The sequence below is a fragment of the Tiliqua scincoides genome, chromosome 14 (genome assembly GCF_035046505.1).
Source record: "Tiliqua scincoides isolate rTilSci1 chromosome 14, rTilSci1.hap2, whole genome shotgun sequence".
Classification (NCBI taxonomy): Eukaryota; Metazoa; Chordata; class Lepidosauria; order Squamata; family Scincidae; genus Tiliqua; species Tiliqua scincoides.
This window is the reverse complement of record NC_089834.1, coordinates 2168203-2195645: the sequence shown is the minus strand read 5'-3', so window position 1 is coordinate 2195645 and position 27443 is coordinate 2168203. Positions and strand designations below refer to the sequence as shown.

Genomic DNA, 27443 nt, shown 5'->3' with positions numbered 1-27443 from the left:
TCACTGACTAGAGGAGGCCATCTGTGTGGAGATGAAAGTCTCTATGACACCGTGAGTGGAAGGCAGCAGGTGGCCATGGCTGTTGATCGCATCGGAGCTCTGGTAAAGCACCAGGCTGCTGGTGGAGACTGTGTAGAGAGAGACACACACACACACACAATGTGAGCTTGCGCATGGGAGCATCATCACTGAATTTGCTCATTTGCCTGCACCCCAGAAGGGAGTGTGCATCCCTCCAGTTTCATTTAGTACACCAAACAACATAAGGGGTAGTTCAGTCTCCACTGGAGAGGCAGCAGAGATGGCCTTGACCAGGGCCGGCCTTAGAAACTGCGGGGCCAAACTGGAAATCTTTTTTGCAGGGCAGGGCCCCAAGTTCACAGCCAAAGTCTGCAGAATCTGAGAGATAGTAATAAAATTTGTCTTTATGGTGGAATGGAAAGCAATCAAAATGTGCACCTAAAAGTGCACATGAGTTAATGGACCAAATGGATCTAAGCAAATTTGAATATAAAAATTGCATACAAGACTAGAGTAGGTTATCCTGTCGCAGGGTCCCCTTGCGAGCAATGGGTCCAGTTGGCCTCCAACTGGGAAGGGGCTACCATTGTCTGTTGGTTCAAACTATTTTTATTGCTTTTACAGGTTACAGCATATTCATTACAGGTTAGGGCAGCAGAGATGTCATTAGTTTTTAATGTGCAGGCTTGCAAATATTTCTTCTGTCTCTCCCCCCACGGGTGGGAACTCCTTTCCTGTGGTGGGGCCTCCTCTGACACAGGAGAGTCACAGAGGAAGTTCTTTTCTTCAGGACTGTTGTGTTTTCCCATAGCCATGTAGGCAGACAGAACCCATTGAAAGGCTCAAGTGAGCCCTTTCACAGTCGGGGGGGGGGTCACCCCTGACAGGCCCCTTCCAAGTGGCAGGCCCAAGACAAATAGCTTTGGGCCCCAGGTTATGGCTCTGGGCATCACATTGATTCTAGCTGTTCAGTGTTCAGGGTTTTTTTGCTTTGTTTTCAGCTGAATTTGTTCATGTTTTTACTTCTGGAGGCTCCTTTGGAAAAGTCAAACCCTTTGAAAGGATTAAAGTAGTAGAACAAATTGTATGCAGTTGGTTTTGAGGTTAAATCAATTGTGGCCAAGGGGAGGAGGAGAGACGAAGGGCTTCTGCTGCTCCACAAGGTACAGAAACTAGCTGAACTGGAAGAGGGTGGCAGAAGTGGCCATCGGAGGTTGTGAATCCATAATTCCCTCTTACCAGCAGGGCTGGAGGTGAGGCGGTGGCTGGGCTGCAGGTGCTGGATGGCTGCCTCCTGGCTCTGCAAGTGTAAGGTTGAGCCCTGTGGTGAGGGGGTGTGGATCCCGGTCTCTGTATGAGCCTCTGCGTCCGAGGTGAACACCTGAGGAAAATGGACATGTGATGGGGGTAAGGCTCATTTGGGGATGTGCCAGGGCCTGCCTTGAGCCCCCAGCTCTGCCAATGGGCAGCAACACCAGCGGCCAAGCCACAAAGGAACCTGACGTGGCTTGCGACAGCAGCAGAGGGTGGAGGGGTTGTGAATTCTGAGTGCCTGCCGCCTCCCTCCAGCCCACAGCGGGTGCCAGCAGCATGGATCTGTGCCCCACTCACTCGAGTAGGGACCAGATCATTTGCCCCCTTCCCATGCTTCTCGTACAGTCTTCACAAAGCGTAGGACCTCTGGTTTGCTTTACAGCAGTGTTCTTCAACCTGCATTTCAGGACCCCGGTGGGGTCACAAAGCCTCATTTAGCAACCTTTCAAAGCCTGTGCAAGGGAGGGCATGGATCCAACCCAATAATGGTTCTGCCTTAACCAAACCAAGTTCTCCATATGCATACATTTTTCCCCCAGCATACCACAGCAGAAACAGTGACACTGAACAGCATCCCAGTTCATGCCTCCCCTGAGCACCCCGATGCATGCATAGAACTGAGCAGTGGGGGCAAGAGGCTACCTTACAAGCAGTTGCCTCCCACTTCCTGAAGCACAAACTGGGAATGTAAAGACACAGCTGCAATCCTGGGGAGCTGCAGACTCAGCTGATGATGTGGCTTTGTGTGAGGCAGACCTCCTGCTCCAGCGAGTGTCACACTCGTGCACAGTTGGCTTCTGCCCACACAGCTTTATGAGTGTTGGCAGGGCAGGGCAGGTAAGCCCAGGGCAGGTGCTGGAAGGGGCTTGTTCTGCATAGAACTAGAGCTTCAATAAAAGTTGGGCTTCTGCTTTGCATGAATGGTGGAGCTGGACAGGGATGTCTCCTAAAATAGTCTCCACCAGGGAGGATTTTCTCTTGAATGCTGAAAGACCCTGGCTGTCCCTTCAAGGTATTTATTTATTTGCAAATGTATCCCCTGCTTTATCTCCCTGATAAATGTATACCCTGCTTTATCTTCACACTTGGCCAACAGACAGAGGCAAAGAAGGAAGGCCCATAGCCATGGAGAAAGACCAGGGACACACTACACTTGCTCCCAGTGTGGAAGGGATTGTCACGCCCGTCAGCCACACTAGATGCTGTTCCAGAACCATCATTCAGAGCGCGATACCAGAGTCTTCGGAGACTGAAGGTTGCCAATGAACTCCCTGACAGTATTCAAAGCTTATAAAAATCTCCAAGAACAAGGAAAAAAAGCAACAGAAAACCAACAGCAAACAGTAAATAAATGCAGGCCCATAAAACTAAGCATAAAAGTACCAAGTATCTACCACAGATACTCACATATAGTAAGTGAAATTTTTGCCAAGTAATCAAGCTCCAGTTCTCACTTTTCCTTATCTCCGAATCAATCAAAGGGCAGAGCCTTTCAACTCTGAACAGTTTCCTTTCTCAGCTGAGCAACAGCTCAGGCAGGCACCTCCTTAGTTGCTACAGTTACTTTTCAGGGATGTTCCAACCGAAGTTAACCTCCTTCCTTCTGTTGCAGCCTGGTTCTGGTTCTGGTTCTGCTTGGCAAATGCTTGCAAAGCAGGTCTGTTTTTTTGAAACACCAGGACGGGACCCTCCTTCCCGGGCTACAATTCAGTGCACCATTACTGAAGAATAACACCCATGGAAAGCAGTGGGTCTACTTCTCAGTAAAAAGGGTTACAAATATCTCATCTCTCTGCTGTGAATTGAATTGCACACTCCCAGTTATGTGTTATGGGTTGTATGTTGTACATAGAGCTTCTGGCTTAACACACCAGACACCTTCAAGGTGGATTCATGGTTCTCCTGCAGTGGTTCCCAACCTTTTTCACTTGCATATCCCTTGGCAACCCATTTCCATAAATTGTACCCTTCATATTAGCAAAATGTTTGTAATTAATAATACAAGCCCTCATCTCCTCTCTATGAAAGCCCAGACTTCATGCATTTATCACAGTGTTTTCTCTTTTTATCTGTTTGAAGAACAGAAGACTCTGCCTTTGCACTGTTTTGCACCAGAAGTGTGCTGAGAAATTCTGGGTGATTGATCACTTTCCATATTATGTTTCAGCTTTTTTACTGTGCTGTTTTTCAAACACTGGTTCATACATGAATTGATTACCAAAAACTAGCTCTTGGTGGGGCTTTCACAGCCAACTAGCTACCTCCCTTCCTGCCTTGCTGGTCCCTGCAAGGCATTCCTGTCTTGCAAGGCATTCTGAAGCATGACCTGCCTTTTTCTACCATTATTCCATTCTTTTTCAAGTACCCCTAAAGGTCCTGTTGAGTGTCCCTGGGAGTACGTGAATACCAGGTTGGGAACCACTGTTTTACTGGTATGTAGTTTACAGTGCACTTACTCTGATAGTGCTTACAAAAAGGTGGTGAAGATCAGAATTTTAAAAAAGAATAAAAATGAATCTTATGATCTTTTACTATGTTTTAAATAAATTTGAGACTACAGTTCTTAGGTAACAATTAGTGGTGAGTTATTTTTCAGGATCTGGCCTCAGGTAAAATCAGACAAAACTATAGTCAGACACCCCCCTAAGTTTAACTCCCGACTTATCCGAGGGTCATAGAAAATTCCATGAATGTTGGCTCAAAATCTGCCCCCGACTTATCTGTGGGGTCGACTTGTGGGCGAGTATCTGTGGTATATTAAAAATCTGTATTAGGTATCAGAAGGTGAGTGTAAAAAGAAACCAGAAAGCCTCTAAGGAGGGAGCAATTTGTAAAACGAGGAAGGAATTCCTTAGAGTTGGTGCCACTATGGAGAAGACCCTACTCTTTGCCACCCACCCCCATAGGCTGTGGAACCCATAAAAGGGCCATCTCTGACAACTGGAGAGGACAAGCTGAATTATATGGAGGAAGGCGGTCTCTCAAATCCCCTGGCTCTGAGCTGTAAAGGTATTCCCATTTGTACAGCAGCAGAAAAACACCTTTGGTTCTAGTCCCTGAAAGTCAGGAAACAGCCAAGGGCAGTCCAGAAATGAGTGACCTGGATTGAAGATGGGATCTCCAGCAAGTTGCCTGTCCAGCCGGATCTAGCTCTGAGTGTGTCTTGGTCCCTGTCTAGACTGGCTGGCCCTGGTTCTCAGGGTTTGCAGCTCAGAGCCCTTGAGAACAGCTTCTTAAACAAAACAGGCACCCCGCTGCTGAGCTGATCCCTCCCCCCTCTTGCGTATCCTGGCTCAGTGGGTATCTCAAGGCTTTGACTGCCTTCCCATCTGCCCCTCTCATTACCTGTTTGGTGGGTGTCAGGCTGGTCAAGGTGCTGAGGTTGGCCGTGTCTGTGATTACCATGGTCTGGGGCAGGAGGCCAGTGTGGGCGTACTGGGCAACCTCCGACTTGTGGCCATAGAGAGCTAGAAGAGACCAAGAGGGCATGAACGGTAGAGGACCAAGTCAGTGTCCCAGCAGCTGTATAGCACCCCCAGTTCCTTGTTTTAAGCTTTTCCACCCCACCATTTATCAGAAGGGAAAGCCCTGCTGGATCAGGCCAAAGGGGCCCAACAAGCCAAGCATCTGTTTGCCCACAGAGGCCAATCAGCTGCTTGTGTGAAGCCGATGGACTAAACACGAAGACCTCTCTCTTTCCAATCATTGCTTTCCTGTGACTGGTGGGCAGAGGCATAACGCTGCTGAACCAGTCAAGGTAGCACATACCTATGAATTTGTTCAGCCACCGTCAGTGGCTGGCACCACATCTAGTGGCAATGAGTTCCACTGACTAATGGCAGGCTGTGTGAATGTAATGAGAAATGAGAAGTCCCTCCTTTTGTCCTTCTCCAGTCTCCTGACAGTCAGTTTCACACTCCTTTCCTTATGAGAAGCCCATGCCAGGTCATCACCAAAAGACTTTAAAAGCAATACTGACACCTAATTGTAACTGAGGTGTTTAGGGCTTTAAGGGCATAGGCAGCACTTGGAGTTGAGCCCAGAAACATCTGGGCAGCCAGTGGAGATGGTTCCACAAGGGCAGGACATGGTCACAATAGTCCCTGGGGCTTGTTAGCATCCTGGCTGCTGCACTCTGTGCTCTTGGAAGGGTTTGGAAGACTGTTCCAGACATTCTTCAAGAGCAGCCCCATGCAGAGCGCATGTCAGTAAACCAGCCTTGAATGCTTTGCATTTATTATGAGAGCTGCCGCCAAGGCACCTTGTGGCAGGTGGTGCCATCAATGTTGTGGATGTGTTGATATGCGGCACGAACCATTCCACTGAACTGCCACGCCTGCTTTGCTGCCCGCCCCCCACATACCGTGAGGAGCCTGGATCTGCGCCATGGTGGCCATGAAGGGGCTCTGGTTGAGGTGGCTCTGCACCTGCTGCATGAGGGGCGGCTGGTACGAGTGGTGCAGCTGCTGGGAGAACTGGACAGGCTGCAGGGTGGTGAGGCTGCTCCCCATGTTGTTGATCACTGGGACGCTCTGAGGCTGGGTCGGGGCCAGGCCTGGGAGAGAAAAGATCATGTTACGTGTTCAACAACGGGTCTTAAATCATAAAGTGGGAAGGGGCATACAGGTCATCTAGTCCAACCCCTGCCTTAGGCAGGAAATCCTCTTAGAGCATCTCCAACAGCTGCTTGTTGAGCCTCTGCTTGAAGATCTCCAGTGAGGGAGAGTCCACCATCTCTCTTGGCAATCTGTTCCACTGCCAACTGGTAAACAATGAAGCAGGTGATGCACTATTTTTCCCTGCAGCTTCCTGGCCTCAGTATGCCCCAGATCCATGCCCCAGGTCACAAAGGTAAGGGAGTTTGAGAGCCCCTGCTCTGGAGACCATTGTTGTTCCCAAGGTCGACCTGAGAGAGAGCAGGCAGCTCAATGTGACATGCAGCTGAATTCTGCACACGTTTACTTGGGAGTAAGTCCCACTGAAGACAGCAGGACCTGCTTCTGAGTATACATGCAAAAGGTTAAGCCTCTAATATCGTTTATATTTATCTTGAAAGTTGACTTTTTTGGTGTGTGGCGACGGTTCCCAAACTTATCATGGTCACGGCACCCTTCTTTTGTTGTGGCCTCATCTTCCCGACTCTCCCAGGTGCTGCCATCTTGGATCTCACAAGAATCGTGCAAGATCTCGCACAATTCAAGATGGCGGCACCCCGGAGAACCAGGAAGAAGAGGCCACCAGGGAATCCTTTGGCATCCCAGTGAGTTTGCTACGGCTAGGGTGCCACTGTGCACACTTTGGGAAATACTGGTGTACAGTTTTAGTGGTTTGTAGCGATGGGTGGCGTGTCAGGATGTTAAAAGAGGCCACTCCTGCCGCCAACCGATGGTGTAACTTAGCAAGTATGTGTGAGTGCGTGAAAACCTTTCTGCTTCCCTGTGCACATTGTGTTCATTTCAGCAGGTCTTGCACAACGAGGGTTGTAAACCTGTACTAGGATTTCTCTGAGGCTCGCCTGCTTTTCTCACTCACCAATGACCAGGGTGGATCCCCCTGTGTTGGTGAAGGCCGGTGCCAGCGAAGACGTGTCTCCAGGTCCGATTGCCATGACGCCCGGCAGTGAGGCCATGATGAGGTTCTGGGTCTGCTGGCTCAGGGTGTGCGGGTTTGGCTCTAGGCTGTGCAGGGCTGTCAGAGTGCTCACGGGAGGGAGGGAGCCCCCGGGAGTCGCCACCTGGACATGGGGAAGAAGAGGAAGGCGTGAGGACTTTGCCTTGGAGGACTGCCAAAAGATCAGTCCAAGCCCTGGGGCAAGTGGGTGTGGATTGGGCCCTCTGTGGCAGCTTTTGCTTTCTGATCTTAAGCATGCCTTGGAATACTGGTTTAATCGGAATCATAAGGTGCAGTTTGGCCAGGAACTTCAAGCCCCCTTTTACAGTCCAGCAGCTCCTTAGCAAATCTCTGTCATTTCACCTTCTTCTCAGGAGAGTAAGAACAGACAAAAGGAAAGATTTCTTTCCCCAGCTTGTAATTAATCCGTAAAACTTGCCACAGAATATGGTGATGGCATCTGGCCTAGACCTTGGGCCAACCACGATCTCTCAGCCTCTCCTTCCTCACAGGGTGGTGATGAGGACAAAAGGGGGGGAGCCATGCACACTGCCCTCAGCTCGTTGGAGGAAGGGTGGGGATAAAAATGTGAAAAATAAAGAAACAAATGATTATAGGAGAAGATGTTGGGAAAGGTCTCCTGGGAGTGGGAGCACGGTCCTTTTTTTGGGTTTGGTTTGGTTTTGCAAAAGACAACTCAGCTTCAGTGGAACAGCAGCTCCCTCTTTTTGGACCAGGGCCTTCCAGATGCCACCAGGGTCTTTGCTCTGCCAGACTCACCAGTTTGGCGTCTGGCACGGAGCCGGAACTGACCGGACACAGGCCGGGGGAGGAGGCCTGCTGCAGGATGGTCTGGGTGGTGATGATGGTGCTGCTCCCACCATGCTGGTTGCTGCTCGAGGAATCCGTCTCGCTGACGGGCTGCTGGTTGTAGCGCAAGGTGGAGTCGGAGAAGGAGAGAGCCTGCTGTTGCAGGGGAGACTGCTCTGAAATGCAAATAAAAGGGGGGGCGTAGTTGTGGTCATCTGTGTCAGTTGACGTGCTCATCTCAGAGAGCCATTGAGGGCCCCTCTCACTAACACCCTGTGCATGTGTCTACTTGGGTGGGGAGGAGGCAGAAGGGAGGCGTTCCGGGACAGGTGGGCGGGCAGGATCGGGACCCAGCTGTTATGCCGCATCCCAACCCTGTTCCCCGAGCAATGAGGAGCAGCTTGAAGCCGCTCCACTCTCCCTGGACCTATGCTGCCTCCTGAGGTGGCACAAGTCCAAGGAGACCCATCGGGGCCATGGTGGCTTACCTAGGGGTAAGGGGAAGAGTTTCCCCTTGCCTCTGGCTGAGCCACTTCTGGCCTCAATCTTGCACTGGATACAGCACAGGCCTCCTGGCCTTCCTGCTCCAGTGCAAGATAGGATTGCGCTGCACAGTGCTTCAGGAAGCACATGTGGCAAGGAAAAGCACAGAATGTGACCCAGGAGGAGGGGGAAATGATGTGCCTTCCTCAGAATGTCAATTTCCATTTGGTTTGTTTTGAGGATCAAGTTTCTAGTCCTTCAGACTTTGGAGGTGGTGTTTGGAGGTGTGGGGACAAAGGACCTCTGCTGCTGTGGCAGCAGCCATAGAGGAGAAGGAGGTGCCCACTGCTTGGGAGGGACACGGCCTTCCTGTCTTTGAAGCTTCCCTCTGACCCACAAACCGAAAATAGGATTATTCAAAAAAAGAGAGAGGGTGCAAAACACAAGAGCTTCTGCTGCACAATTTGGATTGCCGGGTGGGGGGCAAAACCCAGCATGTTGCTCTCATTGTGACCATGCAGCAGTGTGTGCTTGTCACCTGGGTTTAGGGGCACGGCTCCTGCCATGTGCTTCTTCATGCACTGCACCTGTGCTGCCCCAGAGCTCCCCCCCATTACTCCCAGAAGCCCCCGCCTCCCCCTCCCCCTCCATGCACTGTACTCACCCGGGACCTTGCTTGGAGACAGGGGTGCTGGTGGCTGCAGGGAGGAAGAGCTGTGTGGGGTCAAGGCAGGAATGGAGCCGGGCTGTGGCCCACTGTAGCTGTCCATGGCCAGCTTATGCCGGAAAGCCTCTTCCTTCCGTCGGTTGGCGAACCAGTTGTAAACCCTCACCTCCGTCACCAGGTTGGAGCCCAGTCCTTGGGCCTGGGAGGGCGAGACGCCTCGCTGAATGCATTCTGCCCTGCCAAGGGAGACCACAGAGCCATCGGTTGGGGCCAGAAACCACACAGAGAGACAACTCAGGGCTGCATGTTGAGTCAGGCTCTCCGTCCACCCAGCTCAGTCTTGCTGCACGCTGACTGGCAGCCCCTCTCCAGGGTTCAGACCAGAGCCGGCCCTCTGGAGATGCCAGGGTCTGGAACTGGGACCCTCCATCACTGAGCTTCAGCCCTATCCCTGTTGGGGCAAAGCCATTTCCCCAGGGCAACCCCTTCTGATCAAAGACAGGGCTGCCCTGGCTGGCCTTGAGCAAACTCCAAGGTATCTCCCAGTATCTGCAGATCTGGTGGTTGGCAACCTTCAGTCTCGAAAGACTATGGTATAAGCCTACAGCACTCGGTATTCCCAGGTGGTCTCCCATCCAAGTACTAACTAGGCCTGACCCTGCTTAGCTTCCAAGATCAGACGAGATCGGGCATGTGCAGGGTAACAGTTGCTGCTGGTTATCCACAATTCCCCACCCCCATGATCCCTTGTGTCCATTACCTTTAGTTGCATGAAGGAATCATGTGTCTTACTTTAACCAGGTGTATATAGCAAGACAAAACAGGCAGGCAGCCTGCAGCTAGAGGGGATGACTCAGCACTTACAGAAAACAGGAAGCACATTTGCTGAGTCATCTCTTCTAGCCATAGGCTTCCTGCCTGCTTGTCTAGCTATAAGCCCTCTGCTTATAGCGTCTGGTTAAGCCATTTCTGCCCAACATTGCATATACACTACAGGGATCAAATGTGTACACCTATGGGCTGGGCAGAAATGGGTTAAAGCAAGTACACAGTTCCTTTATGCAGCGATAAACAGCATAAATGAAGGTAATGGGAGCCACAGAGATAGGGTCCCCCCATATCTGCAGTTTCCTGTATGGGGCCAGGAACGTATCCCCCATGGATAAGGGAGGGAGGAGCCTCTATACAGTCAGGCTTGACTCTATACTGGCCTAGGCCAGAGCTTTTCAAATGCTTTTCAAGGGTTTTCCCTTGAAGCTTCTCGGCAGGTTCTCAATGAGGATAATGACCTCTACTGTTGGATGTGTCTCCCTGAAAGTCAGCTCATCACTAGGAAATTCACGGGACACAATGGCTGGTGGGGGCCAGGACTTTGTCCACAGGTCCCCCTTCAAGGCATCTCCATCATTTTGGGAGCACTGACCTTGGACTCCTACACATCACTCTTAAGCACAGCAGGGAGGTCACACTGGACACCAGGTTGGAATCACTCCAACCACAACTGGTTGCAGTAACGTGAAGGGATGATGACTCATGGCCAAGCAGAAACTCATGTTTGGAATCCCCACTTCCAGACAAGAGGTGCGGGGGTCTTACAGGAAGACCCTTCTTCATTCCAGCTGCATCTTACAAATCTCAGTACAGGTATCCTTTAAGAAAGATGTCAGTGCCTGCATTTTCTCTGATGATTTCATCATCATCATGCCTCCCCAACCCATGGCTGTTAGCAATGTAGCCAGGTCTTCTAGGTGTCAGTTTCAAAAGCTTACCATGTTCCCATGTCCAAAACCAGAGCCTGAATGCCAGATCAGGTCAAGTCCAGTGGCCAAGTAGATGCCTTTGGGAAGCCCACAAGTCAAAGAGGAAAGCAAATAGCTTTCTTTGTTGTCTCCAACGTCTGGCATTCTGAGGTAGACTGCCCATGAGCTGGAGGTTCCTTAAATGATGGGGACAAATATGATCCCCTTGCCTGTTGCCATGCCCTTCAGTGTCTTAGACACAGGTAGCCCCCCCCCCCAGTCACCTGTTGCACTCCTCCACCAAGGCCTCCCGCTCTTCCTTGCTGGGGTTTTTCTGCCTCTCATAGGCTTGGAAGAGGATCTGCTGTGAAGCTGGCCCCCACTTGAAGCGGTTCCGGCGGCCTTTCTTGGTCGGGAGGTCCTCTCCCATGGGGTCTTCCACCAGCACACCCTGGCCAGCGTGGGTGAATTCTGAAACCGCAGAACAGGGGTGAGGGTGGTGGGATATTACTGTCCCATGATCTTTTTACCTGAAACCCAAGAAGGTCGCCCAGAGAATCAAGAGAGGAAGAGGCAAGGGCATGAAATGAGAACTTCATTCGTTGGGCATTGAACAGAGTGCAACTCTTGGGGTTTTTGATTTTGCTCTAGAAGAGCAGTTCTCAAATGTTTCATCACCAGGACCCACTTTTTAAAATGGCACTCTATTGGGACCCACCTAGCTTTATGAGAATTTTTAAAAGGTGTTCTAGAAAGGAATAATATTTTTATTTATTTACAAGCATTATTTTATTTATTTGCAAAAAACAAAACAAAAAATCCATTTCTCATGATGAGGCAGCCCTAATGAATAGCCTCAAGGTTTGAGGGGCTCCATTCTGTGATTCAGACTTCATCTGCCCACCACTACCTGTCCTTGATGTACTTGGAAAAAAACAGACCAGAAAAATATGCTCAAACATTGATCTCCCTATATTTCTACAAACTTGCAAACTGCAGGAGCTGAGCTCATTGCAGGGCAGTTAGCAGCTCAGTGACTTTTGAATAGCCTCTGGTCTTGAGGCAATCACCCTTGACACTTGAGCACGTCGCTCTCATAGATAAGTCGAGGGCAGGTTTTGAGGAAAAACCATAGAATTTTCCATCACCCCCAGATAAGTCAGGGGATTTAAAATTGGGGGTGTGTGTGTGGCTATAATTTTGACTGTTTTTACCTGAGGCCAGATCCTGAAAAATAACTTATCAGTAAATGTTACCTAAGAACTGTACAGTCTCTATTAAAAATATAGTAAAAGATCATTTTTATTCATTAACTTTTAAAAATCGAGCCTTTACAATCTTTTTGTAAACACTATCAGAGTAAGTACACTGTAAACAAAATACCAGCAGAACCATTAATCAAATCCTTCTTTAAGATTTGTTAAAGAACAAATCTTAAATTGTGTGTTAAGCCAGAAACTCAACATATAACATACACCTTATAACACATAACTGGGAGTGCGCAATTCAGTTCATAGTGGAGAGACAAGTAACAAGGAATGAGCATGAGCAAGCACAACTACATATAGTTGCAACGATTTACTCAGAAGTAAACCCATTGCTTCTGGGTGTTATTCTTAAATAATGGTGCGCTGAATTGTAGCCTCGAACTTTGTTTCAGATGAATGAAGATTACATCCTGGTGTTTTAAAAACCAGACCTCTGCCAAACATTTGCAAGGGGGCAGAAGGGTTGGGTGTGATCCGGTCAAAGAGAATGAGGTTTGCTTGATTTAAATGCAGGTGTTGACCCCTGGCTTACTTTTTTCTCAGGAGAAGTGAAACTGCACTGCAGCTTGCAGCCTCATTGCCCTGGAGACGAAGAGCCCAATCCTGCGGTCGGCAGTGCGGCTCCACGGCATGGACCACAGTTGTAAACATGCCATAAGGCATGTTTGCAGGGCTTACCGCCGGGCTCCTGCACTGGGCTGGCGTGTTATGGGCGCCCGGGTTCCGTGGTTGGGCGGTCTCCCTGACCACTGGGCTGCAGAATGGGAGGTGGGGGTGTGGCCGGAGGTGTGGCCGTGGGGGAGGTGTTCTGGGGAGGGGGGAGGTGTGGCCGGGGGTGTGGGGGAGGCGTGTCGGGGGAGGGGGCGAGGCGGATCTGTGGAGCTGAGCTCTGCAGGATCCAAGGCACTTGGGCAGAGCTGTTCACCCTTTACTTTAGCGGCGACCAAAAGGTTGCCCTAAAGGTCGCCGCTAGTGAGTAGCCCCATTGCAGGGCTGATTTCCTTACTCAGAGGAAGGGGACAATTGTCCCCTTTTCCTGAGGAGCCTCCTGCAGTAGCGTGGGAGGCGCAGGATCCTGCGGCAGCCCTCCACGGAGCCGCTGGACCTGGGCGCTGCGGACAGCTCAGGATTGGGCTGTAATTGCCCTGTAATTATTTCTGCATTGTCCTCTCCTCTGGGCTTCTCCTGGCTGCCCTGATGTGCCTGAACAGCCTCTGATTGCCCTGCAGATAAAGCAAGATGATTTACACTTGATTTATTGGCAGAAATTTCTTGCCTTATAGGTAGTAGTCTGTCCTTTCCATCACCTGTATTTTTATTAGCGGTCTTTGTGGGACCCACCAGAAATCAGATCATGATCCTTGGTGGGTCCTTGGTCCCAACCCACAGTTTGAGAAACGTTGCTCTAGTACAAAAGGAGTAACAGATAGAGCAGGAAATGGGCTAAAAGCCACCCAGCCTTTTGCCTGTGCCAAGCAGGAGCTTTCTGCAGGTGCAGCTGGGCTCAGGCCACTCATTCTCTGCCCCCTCCTCCCCCATGGTTGCTCGTAGGAGGAAGGATTGTCAGCCTGAATCCTGCTGCTCCACCTGTCCCAACAGTGCCAGCAAGGAAACTGCAGCCAACCAACTCGGGAAGAATCATGTGGCTTGGGGAGCCAATGGGGTCCCTGCCAGCCCTATATGACAAGGTTGGCCAAACCTAATCTGTGGCTCTCAGAAATATGTGGCCTGAGCTCCTTTTTGCATCACAGTTGGAGCTCCTGGTCTGGGACTGGAGGGGCCCCACCTCGCCCTGTGGAAGTGGAGTGTGAAGAAGGTGTCTGCTATGAGCATGTGCTCAATCAATGCACATGGCAGAGAGGTGTATTCCAGAATCCCTTGAGATGTCCCTGGGGATGCCGCAACATGTGCCTTGGTCAGCAGTGCTGCTCTTTCTGGGATGGGCATTTGCCTGGCAGCAAAGGGCTCTCCAAAGACTCAGCAGAGAAGGGCCTATCTCCTGGCCTTTGGCACCTGTGGAAGTCATGTTTTCATGCCTTTAAAAAGCATTATGAGGGCTGGGGAAGCCTCAGAAGAGGTTGCACATGCCCATCATGGCTCTTAACCTGCGATGGACTTTTCCTCCAGAAATTTATCTAATCCCCTTTTCAAGGCACCACATCCTGTGGCAAGGAATTCCACAGACTAATGACATGCTGGGTAACGAAATATTTTCTTTTGTCTGTTCTAACCCTCCTGACACTTAGTTTCAGTGGCTGTCCCCTGGTTCTGGTGTTGTGTGAGAGAGAAAAGAACATCCCTCTATCCATTCTCTCCATCCCATGCATAACTTTATGTCTCAGTCATGCCCCCGCTCCGGCAGCTTCTTTCTAAACTGAGGAGTTCCAAATGTTGTGGCCTTTCCTCCTAAGGGAGGTGCCCCAGCCCAGTCATCATTTTGGCTGCTTTCTTCTGCACCTATGAGCAGAGGAAGCTGTGTCCTCTTGGTCCGTCCAGGTGAGCAGTGACAGCATAGACAGGTAGCAGCTCTTGTGCAGGTGTCTTCCCCAGCCCTTCCCAAAACCTGCTGCCAGGGGTCACACCTGGCGCCTTCTTCATGCCCAACAGGAGCTGTGCCACTGTGTGCCAGCCATGTTTGGGTGCTTCACTGGGGTGGGGAATGGCCTGCAGGGTGCTGTACTTACGCTGGGCCACCTCTCGCTGCTTGCGGACGTACCAGGTGTAGAGGGCAGCTCTCTTCTGGGTCTTCATGGGGGTGCCCTTGTTGAGATGCTGTGAGAGGTGGGACTGGTTCAGGCCTGTGGTGTCTACCACCTCCCGCTGGGGGATATTGTGCTGCTGCAAGTAGGACTTGACCATCTTGGCGACCCTCCAGGGGTCTTCCCTGCAAGGAACAAGAAAGACACTGCATGATAGAGGTCAGCATTTTTCCGAGATGTTCAGGATACCAACCAGCTTTCTTGTTCAGGGTTAATAAAAAATGGAGAGAGGGGTGTTCTTTTCACTCTCTAACAACACCAGAACCAGGGGACATTCACTCAGATTGAATGCTGAGAGAGTTAGAACAGACAAAAGAAAATATTTATTTAGCCAATTTTAATTAGTCTGTGCAACTCCTTGCCACAGGACATGTTGTGGATGCAGTCCCTCACCTACAGGGTGACCAGATACAAAGGAGGGCACGGTGCCTATACCGTTAACCATTGTATAGAACAGTGGATTTTGGCAGGTGCAGCTGTTTAAACCCTTCCATGTTGAGCTGCACCTGCCAAAATTCCCTCTTCTATACAATAGTTAAAGGTATAGGCACCGTGTCCTCCATTGTAGCTGGTCACCCTGCTCTCCCAAGGCTGCTCAGAAAACTCCATAGTCAGGGAATAAGAGAGCAGGTCTTCTTCTGGATTAAGAACTAGTTGAGGACCAGGATCTGTTCTGGGACTGGTGCTTTTCAACCTGTTCATAAATGACTTGGAGACAGGGCTAAGCAGCGAGGTGGCTAAGTTTGCAGAAGACACTAAACTTTCCTGGGTGGTGAAGAGCAGAATGGATTGTGAGGAGCTCCAGAAGGATCTCTCCAAACTGGAAGAATGGGCAGCAAAACGGTAGATGTGTTTCAATGTAAGTAAGTGTAAAGTAATGCTCATGGGGCAAAAAAAAATAAAAATCACAACTTCATATATAGGCTAATGGGTTCTGAGTTGTCTGCTCAGGGTTCTGATCAGGAGAGGGAACTTGGGGTGCTGGTGGACAGCTCAATGAAAGTGTTGACCCAACATGAGGTGGCGGTGAAGAAGGCCAATTCCATGCTCAGGATAATTAAAAAAGGGATTGAAAATAAAATTGCCAATATTATAGTGCCAATGTACAAACTGATAGTAAGGCCACACCTGGAGTATTGTGTACAGTTCTGGTCGCCGCATCTCAAAAAAGACATAGTGAAACTGGAAAAGGCGCAGAAGAAAGTAAACAACATGATTACTGGGCTAGAGCACCTTCCTTAAGAGGAAAGGCTGCAGTGTTTGGGGCTCTTCGGCTTAGAAAAAAGGTGCCTGGGTGGGGGACATGATTGAGACATACAAAATTATGTAGGGGTTGGATAGAGATGTTCTTTTCCCTCCCACACAACACCAGAACCAGGGGACATCTGCTAAAATTGAATGCTGGGAGAGCTAGGATAGACAAAAGAAAATATTTCTTTACCCAGCATGTAATTAGTCTGTGGAACTTCTTGCCACAGGATGTGGTGATGGCGTCTGGCCTAGATGCCTTTAAAAGGGGATTGGACAAATTTCTGGAGGAAAAGTCCATCATTGGTTGCAAACCATGATGTAGCCTCCTGGTTTTAGAAGAATTTCTGAATGCCTAGTCTTCTGGCCATTATTATTATTCATTTTACATCATGACTATTACTGAAAATTATTCTGCCGTGGGGGGTGCCAAAAATTTATGGGCCCCAGGTGCCAAATGACCTTGGCACGCTGCTGGTGAAGGACCCCGGTCATCTCTGTCATGGCATTTGTCAGGGCCCTGTCCATAGCTGCTTAGCTGCAGGCCTGGTAGTTTCCAGAAGCTCTGAACTGCTGATTACCGTGGTCTGGGGAGACTCCTGCAGGATACCCAGAAGTCTGGGGTGGCTCTTTCAGGGCTCATATGCAAGACTAGACCAACCACATTGCACCCTTGGTCTGGTGCAGCCTTACCCCTCACTTTCCCACATCCCAGCCTGTGATGTGCAGTGAGGTCCAAGGCTGCAGTTGCATGACCTAAAATTATGGTGGTTATTTTTTAATCAGCACATGTGCAATCACAGCAGAGGCTGACCTTTTGCAGCCGCAAATTTAGTCTAGTGGCAGCGAGAGCTCAGCCTCCCCTCTGATCACACAACCCCTCAGAAACTGGGGATGCTGCGACTATTTTCTTTGCATGACATTCTTCGTTGGCTCCCCTGCCTCCTTCAACCATGCAACCCTGATCCCAGTTCAGCCTCCCCTACGTGCTAGGAAGGGTGCTGAGCGCCCATCCTTTGGTCAAGGCTTGTGGTCATGAAGATTCATGCTCTCAAATGAATGTTGTCTCTCCCCATCTGGCTGTGGGCCTGAGCGGGTGTTCTTGCTCTTTGGACGCTTTGGAGTCAATGGCCAGTGTGCAGGGCCAGCCTTGGAGCCTGTGGGGCCCACTTGGAAACATTCTTGGCAGGGCCCCAGCAGGTTCATATTAAATAAAATTAATTATAGACTATCTCCAGAGTAGAATAGAAAGCATCCAAACATGTGCCTAAACAGTGCATGTGTGCAAAACAGTTGCTGTTCTCTATAAAACCTGCAATCTGTTGTTGTGTGTATTTGACAAGACTAAGAACATAAGAACAAGAGCCCTGCTGGATCAGGCCAAAGGCCCATCTAGTCCAACTTCCTGTATCTCAGTGGCCCACCAAATGCACCAAGGAGCACACAAGACAACAGACACAATCTACGTCCCGGTGCCCTCCCCTGCATCTGGCAATCAGAGGCAGCCTGCCTCGAAAACCAAGAGCTTGCACATACCTACTATGACTTGTAACCTATAATGAACTTCTCCTAAATGCATTCAGACAAGATGCCATCACTACTTCCTGTGGCAAAGAGTTCCACAAACTAATTACATGCTGGGTAAAGAAATATTTTCTTCTGTCTGTCCTAACTCTCCCAACACTCAGCTTTCATGGATGTCCCCTGGTTCTGGTGTTATGTGAGTACTGGAGTAGATTATGCTAGCGCCCTTAGGCGTGGGGCCCTGCTGGTCCAATTGGCTTACAGCCGGCCCTGCCAGCGTGCCCTGAGAAGTGCCTAGCTTCCTGGGGGCGACTCTCCTATGTGCAGCGCCCAAGGGACTGATCCCAGTGCCAAGCAGGTCACTCCTAAAAATAGGCACTGTGACAGATGGGCGGACTTAAGGATGGAATCTCCTGGGCTATTTGGGGGATACGCTTGGGATAAATGTGGAAACAGCACTGAGGCCTGGAGGGTGGGGCCTGGAGGCTGCCAAAGGCAGCTAACAGGACAAAGTCTGCACCTGCTGGGGCAGCTCAGATCTCCTGATCTCTCTTCCTGGTGTGGCCTGGGTTTTTTCCATTGCAGTCAGCCCTGCTCCAGGCCCTTTCCCTTCTGGAAGGCCGGCATCTGGCCTGCCTTTCCTGGAGTCCCACTTTGCCACCTCCTGAGATCCCTAATGAAGCTGTGCCCTCCAGGGAGGTTTTGCCCAAGCCTGTCACTCCAAGCCCCCTCTCCACTGTTGGTGCAGAAGGATTTGGCTGCATCTTCCGGAGGGCTGGGAAAGCCCCCCCTCGAGGCTCCGGAGCACCGCCAGCCCATCCATACAGCCCCCTAATGTGGGTTGCAGCAGTACCAGATTGCAAGGGGTCCGAGTGGGTGGTGGGTTTAGGGTGCCTTTGACTCTAACTCTGAGCCACACATCTTACAAGCCACACTGATCTGCTTCCTGGTCACTTGAATGAGAAAATGGTTGGCAACCTTCAGTCTTGAAAGACTATGGTATAAGCCTACAGCACCCGGTATTCCCAGGCAGTCTCCCATCCAAGTACTAACCAGGCCTGACCCTGCTTAGCTTCTGAGATCATGGTATAAGCCTACAGCACCCGGTATTCCCAGGCAGTCTCCTGCTTAGCTTCCAAGATCATGGTATAAGCCTACAGCACCCGGTATTCCCAGGCAGTCTCCCATCCAAGTACTAACCAGGCCTGACCCTGCTTAGCTTCTGAGATCATGGTGTAGGCCTACAGCACCCGGTATTCCCAGGCGGTCTCCCATCCAAGTACTAACCAGGCCTGACCCTGCTTAGCTTCCGAGATCATGGTATAGGCCTACAGCACCCGGTATTCCCAGGCGGTCTCCCATCCAAGTACTAACCAGGCCTGACCCTGCTTAGCTTCCAAGATCAGACGAGATCAGGCATGTGCAGGGTAAAGTAGCTACTATTCCCCTCCTTACTGTGCTCACACTGCCTTGAAAACCTGGATGTGCAGGACCTCTGGTTTCATTCACAGGCACGGTGCATGTGTGCTGTTGGTCTTCTATAGATCTTTGGGATCCTGATTGTGGTTTGAATTGACCGAGTGTGTTGCACTTGTCCAGCGCTTTGAGCACTTTTAATCCAAAAGGTGGGGTATGGATTTTATAATTTTTTTTAAAAAACCCCAAGAATCTAAACCAGGGGTGTCAAACTTGTTTCACATCATGGGACCTTGGTCGAAGCTGTGCTGCTGAAAGGGCAGCCCACATGATAATTGCGCTCTCTCACTCCTCCTGGTTTGCACATTTCCCCATAGCATTCCTTGCCTTCTGAGGCCTCCTTCCATCCCTCCCAGAGCCTTGGCAGAAGCTGCACTGCTGAAAAGGCAGTACTGGGAGGGCCCAATTATCATGGGGGCCAGATGAAGTACTTCTGGGGTCTCCAACTGGCCTGTGGGCCTTATGTTTGACACCCCTGATCTCAACTATCCACGATTGCTTGTGACCTGCCCTGGGTACACAGTCAGTTGCGTATAGTGTATTCAGCTGGAAGATTCAGTCAGCTTGCAGATTGGCTTTCCCAAAACTAGCTTGTGGTGTCTTTTGCTGTCACTCAGATGCCTTCCCAATTATCTGCTTAGGCTTGGCCTGTTGGCATCAGCTCCCTTGGGTCAAGATTCTGCCCCCCCCAGGGGGGCATGGGCTGCAACTCCAACTTGAGCTTCCCCTTTTTGCTTGATTCTGAGGTCACTTTTTCAGGGCCTTCTCACCTCCCTTTTGTTCCCTGAACAATAAGTAACCCAGGTAGTTAGTTATCAACTCAACGGGAACAAGAGCCTGGTTGATAATTTATAGCAGCATCTCAAATTTAAATGGAAGGTAAATATGAAGTTGTTAGCATTAAGAGGAAGACCCAATCCTGAGAACCGGGAATGCAACATTCGGGGTGGGGGGGACCTTCCCGATACTTCCAATCGTAACTCTCCCTTTGCCAAAATATTCTTTTAATCTCCCCCCCTCCCCCGGCTTCTTCCTTTTCCAGCTATTTCCTGCCACCTCCCCGGGCAGTACAGAACTGATGGTTTCCAGAGTCCTTCCTTAGTGCAAGGAAGACCTTTGATCCCTTGGAGAGCTAATTTGGGATCCCTGCAGTGGACCAAGTCTGGACCCAGGATCTTAGGATCCACCTCCACCTGCCACAACTCCAGGTCTTTGACCCCCAAAGCTGCATCTTTGTTGATGTCACTGAATAAATTGGACTTGGAAGGGACGAATGGAAAGAAAGGTAAGACTTGCCCCCCCCCCCCCCGGCGACATGACTCTGTTGAATTTGGCCCTGTCTGACTGAACTGGCCCCTGCACTGTCTGAAACAACAAGCATGGTGTTGGAACTGCCATGATGAGAGAGAGAGAGAGAGAGAGAGAGAGAGAGGACAACTGATAATAATAATTATTATTTTTCACATGTTTATCCCATATCCCACCCTTCCTCTAGGGAGCTCAGGGTGGTGTGCCTCCCCTCCTTTTGTCCTCACAACAACCCTGCAAGGTAGGTGAGGCTGAGAGAGATTGTCTGGCCCAAGGTCACCATGAAGCTTTGTGGCTGAGTGGGGATTTGAACATGGACCTCCCAGGTCTGTCCAACTCTTGAACCACGAAACCATCCTGGCCTGAGGAGGGGTCCTCTGACACCTGCTCTTCCTTCCCTGCTCCCACTTACAAAGAGAGGACCCCCCCCCCAGTGAAATCCTTTCTGTTTGCTTGCCGTTTTTCTTCAAGAAAATGTGACACTGGAGGGGTTTGCCTAAGTGATCTGTAACTCCCTGTTTGAGCTTCCAGTGTCCTAAACCGAGCATGAGGACATGCGTGTGCTGCAAGAAGTGGCACCCAGATGATGCAAGCATCTTGGTCTTGTCCTGGCAACAGGAGGGTCCCTGAGTCCATGGCAGTCCATGGACTCTTCCGTGCGCACAACACTCCCTCCCGGCTCTTTTGGCTGAATCCAGGTTCGGCAAAAGTTTGAACTAACTCAACACCTCCCTTGCGAGGTGGTGACCTGTTGGTTAGTCCTAGTCAAGGCATGGCCCTCCTTTAGCTTTGGGATTCTGCAGTGCAGCAGTTCAGCATCAGATTTTCTACCTTCAGGGAACAGCCCTGCCTATCAAGGGACTTGGGGGCATTGCAGGGGATTGTGGGGAGGGCTCTGGGCGGCACCCCAGGGCTTTAGCTTTGCCACACACGTGAACACCTCAGCAATGTGCCCTTGAGGCTGCCCGCTGGTGGGGGCTGGTTGTGGTGTCTGAGCCACTGCTGTCTTTCAGGGAACTTTGTCCTCTGCAAATGATCTTCTCCTTGAGGAATTCTTGATAAGCTTCGGAGGAAGCCCAGAGTTCTGCTGAGCTTCAAAAATGTTGCCTGAGCAGACTTGGTGGCCCAACCCTGAAGGCTAAACAGCCTTCTTTGTTTGCTTTAACCTCTCCCTAGAGATTAGCTGGAAGCCCCTCGCCAGCAGAGAATTGCCCCCACTCCCCCTCTCCACCAACACCATGCCTGATCTCAGTGCAAAATGCAGGCTTGTTCTCTGCTCTGTGCCCTTTGTGACTGGGATGGCATCCTGCAAAGGGGTTCCTTTCTCTTTCCTCCCCTTCACTGGTGGAAAAACCCCTGCTCTCTGCTTCGGGTGGGGGGGGGGGCTGGGGAGAGGAGCTGCTCAGCTGAGAAACCAGCCAAGTCTTTTCGACTCAACAGACGCTGCAACTGCGTTCAGACCAAAGTCCAGGCAGTCTCAGTTTGATGAGCAAACTAATGGCACGGAATGGAGTCTTTGTTTACTCTCTTCCTGGGCCACCTGTGTGGTGAGTGTGGCACAGAAGATCCCCTGAATGGAATCTCAAAGTAGCCAGTGTAATCTCTGCTGGAGTTTTCTCCCAGAAATCTCAGGTGCCATCACAATGTCCCTATGGCATGGAGTTCCACAGATTAATGATACAGTGGCTAAAGAAATCTTTATACCTCTAAGGGCACAATCCTATTCAGGTCACTAAGTCCTATTTTGTTCAATGGGGCTTACTCTCAGGAAAGTGTGGTTAGGATTGCAGCCTAAGTCCCATAGCATCCATTGCAATCCTCCCCAAAGCTATTAGTCTTGAAGGTGTCAGAAGCAAGGACTATCATGAAAATCATGAACACCAGCAGCCAAATCTTGCTTTCTCTCTCTTCATCTGTCACTTTTAATTGTTGGCAGGGCCAGCTGTAGGAGCTGTGGGGCCCAATTGAAAACATTTTTTTCTTTTACGGGGCCCCAACAGGTTCACAGCTCAGGTCTGCAGAATCTTAGAGATATCAATAAAATTTAGGAAAGCCTTTAGCTCTCTCGAGTAGAATTTTCTATTCTAGAATTTTCTACTCGAGTAGAATTTCTATTCTAGAATTTTCTATTTTCTATTCTAGAATTCTATTCTAGAATTTCTATTCTAGAATTTTCTATTCGAGTAGAATTTCGAGTAGAATTTTCTATTCTACTCGAGAGAGATAAAGGCTATCCTAACTTTTATTGATGTGTGCTTTCTCACATCAAAATGTGTGCTTTAAAAGTGCATGGACCAAATGGACTGAAGTAACTTTTAAAATAAATTGGCAGTATTAGGTGTCTGTTGCAATGTGTTGTTGAGTGTATTTGACTAGACTAGAGTAGAGGACCGTAAAGCAGGCCCCCCCTTAGGTACAAGGCCCAGTTGGGCGCCTGTGGTCCAATTGGTTTAAATTGCTAGCCCTGATTGTTGGCTCTCTTGATTGCAAGGACATGATGCAGATTCATGATCTGGGCCACGTCTGACAGTGATGACTGTGTTACCAAATGCTGCCCAAACCATGATCCGTGTGAGGTCTTTACAAATGGATAGCTGAAAATGTGAGTCTGGGTGATTCAAGTCTGATGCAGGGATACTTGCAGGTTCCCCAAAGTCCCACATATCACTATATAGATTATTGAGTTCCTAGGACTACTGGAAACTCCCAGGATCTGCAGGTCCAGGATCTGCAGATTTGACTCACCGCAAATGCTGCAGATACCAGGGGAAAGCCACTTCCAGTTTGCTTGTCAAACTGGAAGTGGCAGCAGCTTTGTGTATCTGTGGATTCGCATATCTGCGGAGGGGGCTGTCCGGGATCCCCGAATAAAAAGGGCAGATCATATTTCCTTTATACTCTTGGAGAGAGAGAACCACAGGAGGGCACTGCCTGAAGGCTGACCACCCACCCACAAAATCCTGGATGGAGGCCATTAAGGGTGAGAGAAAGGTGGATTCGGCTTTGTGAAGTCCTGTGCCTTGGACCAGCTTTCTTCCCACCTCCTTGCTGATGGTTCAGAGACAAGTCATAGCTTTGGAAGGGGCTCTGAGTCCCACAGCTTTTTACTGGGAGAGGAGAATTCCAGGACAGTTCTGCTGGGAGGGAAAGAGAAGGCGCAGGATCTGGCCAAGGCTGGCAGAACAGCCAGAGGTGGAGAGGTGACGAAAGGTGTAGCAGGTTCACCTCACTCTGAAATGCCAAATGCATTTGCTGTGCCTTGCAAGGCATGTGCCTTTCAGAATGGCTGGGTTGCCCCCCTTCCACCCTTCCCAGCGTATGCCACCCAAAGATTTCTGGGTGGCATGTTCTGGGCAACAGGATAATGGAAAAACAGTGGTAAGAGGGTGCCCCTTCCTCCAAGAAGCTCTAGGTAGCCTACATGTTGACTATATTTATTGAAAAGTGGCATATAAATATTCTTATTAATAATAATAATGCATGGTTCTTGCCCCTCCTATTTTGTCTTGCGAGGCGGAGAGAGAGCGATGCCCTAAAGTCACTGAGACTTTTGTGGTTGGGCGATTTGCACCTGAGTCTCCCTGAACCAGCATGTTCAGTCTGAACAGCATTTTTGGCCATTCAGCCTAGAAAAAAGGCACCTGCGGTTGGGGACATTTTTGAGATCTATAAAATGATGCAGGGGATGGGCAATGGATAGAGGGATGTTCTTTTCCCTCTCGCACAACACCAGAACCAAGGGACAACCACTCAGATTGACTAGTGGGAGAATTAGAAGAAAATATTTCTTGATCCAGTATGTCATTAATCTGTGGAACTCCTTGCCACAGGATATGGTGATGGCACCTGGCCCAGATGCCTTTAAAAGAGATTGGACAGACTGATGAAGGATAAGTTCCTCACAGATTGATGGAGGAAAAGCCATGATGCAACCTCCCGGTTTTAGAGATAGGCTACCTCTGAATGCCAGATGTAAGGGAGTGCCAACAGAACACAGGCCTCTTGTGTGCTCTTGTGTCTTGTGTGCTACTTGAGGCACCTGGTGGGCTACTGTGAGATACAGTGGAAGCTGGGCTAGAGGGGCCTTTGGCCTGATCCAGCAGGGATATTCTGATGTTCTTAAGTACTACCTTGCAGGGTTGTCGGCAGGATGATGGAAAGCAGGTGAAGAGCTCTCAGTGTTCCATAAAGTGCATCAAAGTTACATGTGGTGGTGACGTATTTTCTGAAATTACTTAGAAACTGTTTACTACGCACTGAGCGACAGGACACCTCAGTCCTTCTCTGCACTGTGCGAATGCAACCCTTCCACTCCTTTCCAAAAACCCAAGAGGCTAAATCCTCCCTCTCCCCACTTCCCTTCCTATCTTTCCACCTGGGTTCAGAGGAGAGGGCCTGTGGACAGGTGTTCTCCTGACTCTTTGTGGCTTCCCTTCAGAGGAGACACCTGATAAATCATCAGAAGTTAATGATCAAAAAGCTTATCTGGGCCTTTTCGTTTATAAATTTATAAGACAAAAGAGAAATAATGAAGCCACTAGATAATTAGTAACCAGCAAGGTCCTGAGGCTCTGGGAACCACACTGACCCTAGAGCGCAACGCAGATTCCAGGAGAGATGGAGGGGAAAGGTGGGGTGACCAGCTTTGGGTCAAGTGGTACCTGAGTAAAATGGGCAGCCAGTCGGGGCAGGGAGGAAGATTTGGGGGAAGAGGCAGAGGACGAGAAGCCGTGGAGGAAGAAAGGGACTGGCGGAGTGTGGAGGGAGCTCGTCTGACCACAGGTAAGGGCATGTGGATATTGGGTTGGGGTGGCAAGACTTTCGGCTTAGTTTTAATTTGCTGGCATCACCATAGATAAAGGATTCCATGCCTTTACTTCCTCTGCACAATAGCACAACATGGAATTTTTCCATGTGCTCCCCAAAGCAAGCCTGACCGTGTCCACTGCCAGTGCCTGAGCTTTGCACTAGGTGGGCTATGGCAAGGAACACAGCTTCCCTCCCAGAGCAAAAGGAAGGAAGAAGGAAAGATTTTTAAAATCAGAGCCATGGCATGAAAGTAAAGGGTTAAAGCCCCCTCTCCCATGCCCTGGTCCCAATGCTGATCAACCCCCCTCCCTCAGCAAATATTTAAGAAGGGAAAATGCAACACCAAATGGGGTGTTTTGTGTGACCGTCTTGTACTCTAGATGCCCAGAAAGGCTGTGATGAAGCTCACATTTCCTGGAGGTCCCCTTTCAGAGAACAAAACCTCAGGGGAATATCTGCTCTTTGGTGGACACCTCCTTCACTGGGAACAGTCTATAGGAAATGTTCAGAGCGTTGAGATTTGCAATCGGCCTGGTGTCTGAAAAGACCCATTTGGCTGCTTTGGGAGAGCAAATGGTTGAATTCACCAAAGATAGTAAAGAAAGAAAGTGAGCCTGGCAACCTGAGGTCCACAAGAACACTGCCCTGGGACAGCACAAGAGAAATTCTCAGTGTTTGATACCAAATCTTTAGGAAGCAGGGAGGTCTTTAGGAAGCAGGGAGGTCACTGATCAAGCTTTCAGCAGGCAAAGCATCACGATAATCTCAGCCACACTGAAGTCAATGAAGGCTGCAATCCTATCCACACTTTCATGGGAGTAAGCCCCACTGAACTTAATGGAATTTACTGTTGAGTAGACCCACTTAGAATTCGGCTGCAAGTCTCCAAATTCATTTTAAAAAAAATGAAAACCAAGAGACGATCCTGAGCACCTTGGTGAAGGGTTGTGTGACCTTCCAGGCAAATCTGTGCACTCCCAAGGGTGGTGGCGCAAGGCCTTTTCACATCTGTGTCTGGGCAGTAGTACTGAGATGGTTTAGGAGCGACAGTGGGCGAGGATGATGTGCCTGTGTGTGTATTTGCTTGGGCCCTGGGACATTTCTGCAGTGGAAACGATTCTGCATATGAGATGATGTGAGGGTTCTTTGCTTTCCCTTTCCTGCCCTTTGAGTTTCTGCACTATGTTTAGGGGGCTCACCTCTTGCCTAGGTGTTCAGGGGGCTTCTGGTGCTTTCTGGGAGCCCCCCAAGCTTCCCCCCCAGCTTTCGAGAAGTGCTTCGTCACCAAGTGGGCCCTCATGGCCTTTGGTGGCCCAGAAAAGTCTTATTGCCCATCAGATTTACTATTCTTTGTTCAGTGCTCAGTAAGAGGCTTAGGGTGTTGTCAGCGGTCATGACAGGACCTCTGTGCCTTTGGACCAGCTGTGAACCCAACAGTTCTGGGGAGACAGGTAGGGAAGACAAAGGGAGAAGAGAGAGAGGGAGAGAGAGAAGGCTGGGGGTGCCCTTACTGTAATAGCCTCTCCACCACCGCTTTCTGGTGTGCGGCCTCTTCCGGGCTCAGGTTCTCCAGCTCCTTCATAATCGGGGGAGTGAAGTCTTCCCCGTCGTCGGAGGTTTCTTCTTCGGACATCCTTGACTCCCCCATTCCGTTGGCAAGAGTTGAGATCTCGGGGCAAGCCTCTCTTTTGTCCCCCGGAATGGGGCAGATGGGCTGCTGGCTTTCCTTGAGGGGCAGGAAGGGGTCCGGCTCGGCCAGGGCTTTGATGAGGGTCTCCTTGCTCAGTCCGGACTCCAGTAGTGCCCCCAGCAGCTCCACCTGGAGATCAGTCAGCTTGGAGACCATGGTCTTGGGTCTTGGCCTCCTCCGCTAGACACGGCGGTTGCTGCCTTTTCCACTACACCATGGTCCTGAAGCCACACGTCCTGACCGTCAACAGGGTAGAAATGGCAGTGGAACCTGCCTCTGAAACCCCCACACCCCCCCACCCAAAATCCCGAGACCAAAAAATGAGCTGCTCTAGACCCCCCACAACTGTCCCGAGTCGGTGTTGATAAAGGGACCCTCGCCTATCTGTTTACATTGGAGCGATGCAAATTCTCCAAGGTTCACATTTATCTGTGTGCTCAGGCAAGTTGCTGAACTTTGGACTTTGGCTTGGCACCAGCCGTGTTCACAAAGTGCGCAGAGAGGGAGGGAAAAAGGGGGAGCAGGAATGAGGGAGAGAGAAGAGGAGACCATGGACGGCAGAGATGGAGTCTGAGACCAGCCAGCACGCCGGAGCAAGGGGCGTCTCTGCACCTGCGAAAGGCCGACCGGGGTGGCAGCTGCTAGAAAGGTGAGCCTTGTGTCCTGGGGAATGCAGCAGCAGGATTTGGACAGAGCTGGCCGGGGATACTTGGGGTC

At 50.2% G+C, this 27443-nt stretch overlaps 1 protein-coding gene and 2 pseudogenes across 2 annotated transcripts; all 3 read right to left on the bottom strand.

Annotated features, from left to right (window-relative positions):
- HNF1A (HNF1 homeobox A) lies at positions 1 to 26882 on the bottom strand. Of its 2 annotated transcripts, none has more exons than XM_066609774.1 (10): positions 26548 to 26882; positions 14597 to 14796; positions 10929 to 11115; positions 8900 to 9141; positions 7726 to 7883; positions 6868 to 7069; positions 5699 to 5890; positions 4681 to 4802; positions 1261 to 1402; positions 1 to 128 (listed from the first exon to the last, which is right to left on the bottom strand). In XM_066609774.1, exons 1-10 carry the CDS (start codon positions 26880 to 26882, stop codon positions 1 to 3), a joined length of 1908 nt encoding a protein of 635 aa, XP_066465871.1. The 2 variants fall into 2 exon arrangements, with proteins under 2 accessions (XP_066465871.1, XP_066465870.1); XM_066609773.1 differs by having other exon boundaries at positions 7726 to 7931; positions 8903 to 9141.
- LOC136634786 (5S ribosomal RNA) lies at positions 9504 to 9623 on the bottom strand (annotated as a pseudogene).
- On the bottom strand, positions 18769 to 18887 carry LOC136635000 (5S ribosomal RNA; annotated as a pseudogene).
- Positions 26883 to 27443: the final 561 nt, after the last annotated feature.

Excerpts from the sequence above, each read along its gene's own strand:
- HNF1A (XM_066609773.1), bottom strand. The coding sequence starts at position 26,882 with ATGGTCTCCAAGCTGACTGATCTCCAGGTGGAGCTGCTGGGGGCACTA. Across the intron at positions 9,142-10,928 it reads TTGGTGGAGGAGTGCAACAG|GGCAGAATGCATTCAGCGAG; the intron begins GTGACTGGGGGG and ends CTCCCTTGGCAG. Across the intron at positions 1,403-4,680 it reads GCCTGACACCCACCAAACAG|GTGTTCACCTCGGACGCAGA; the intron begins GTAATGAGAGGG and ends CATTTTCCTCAG.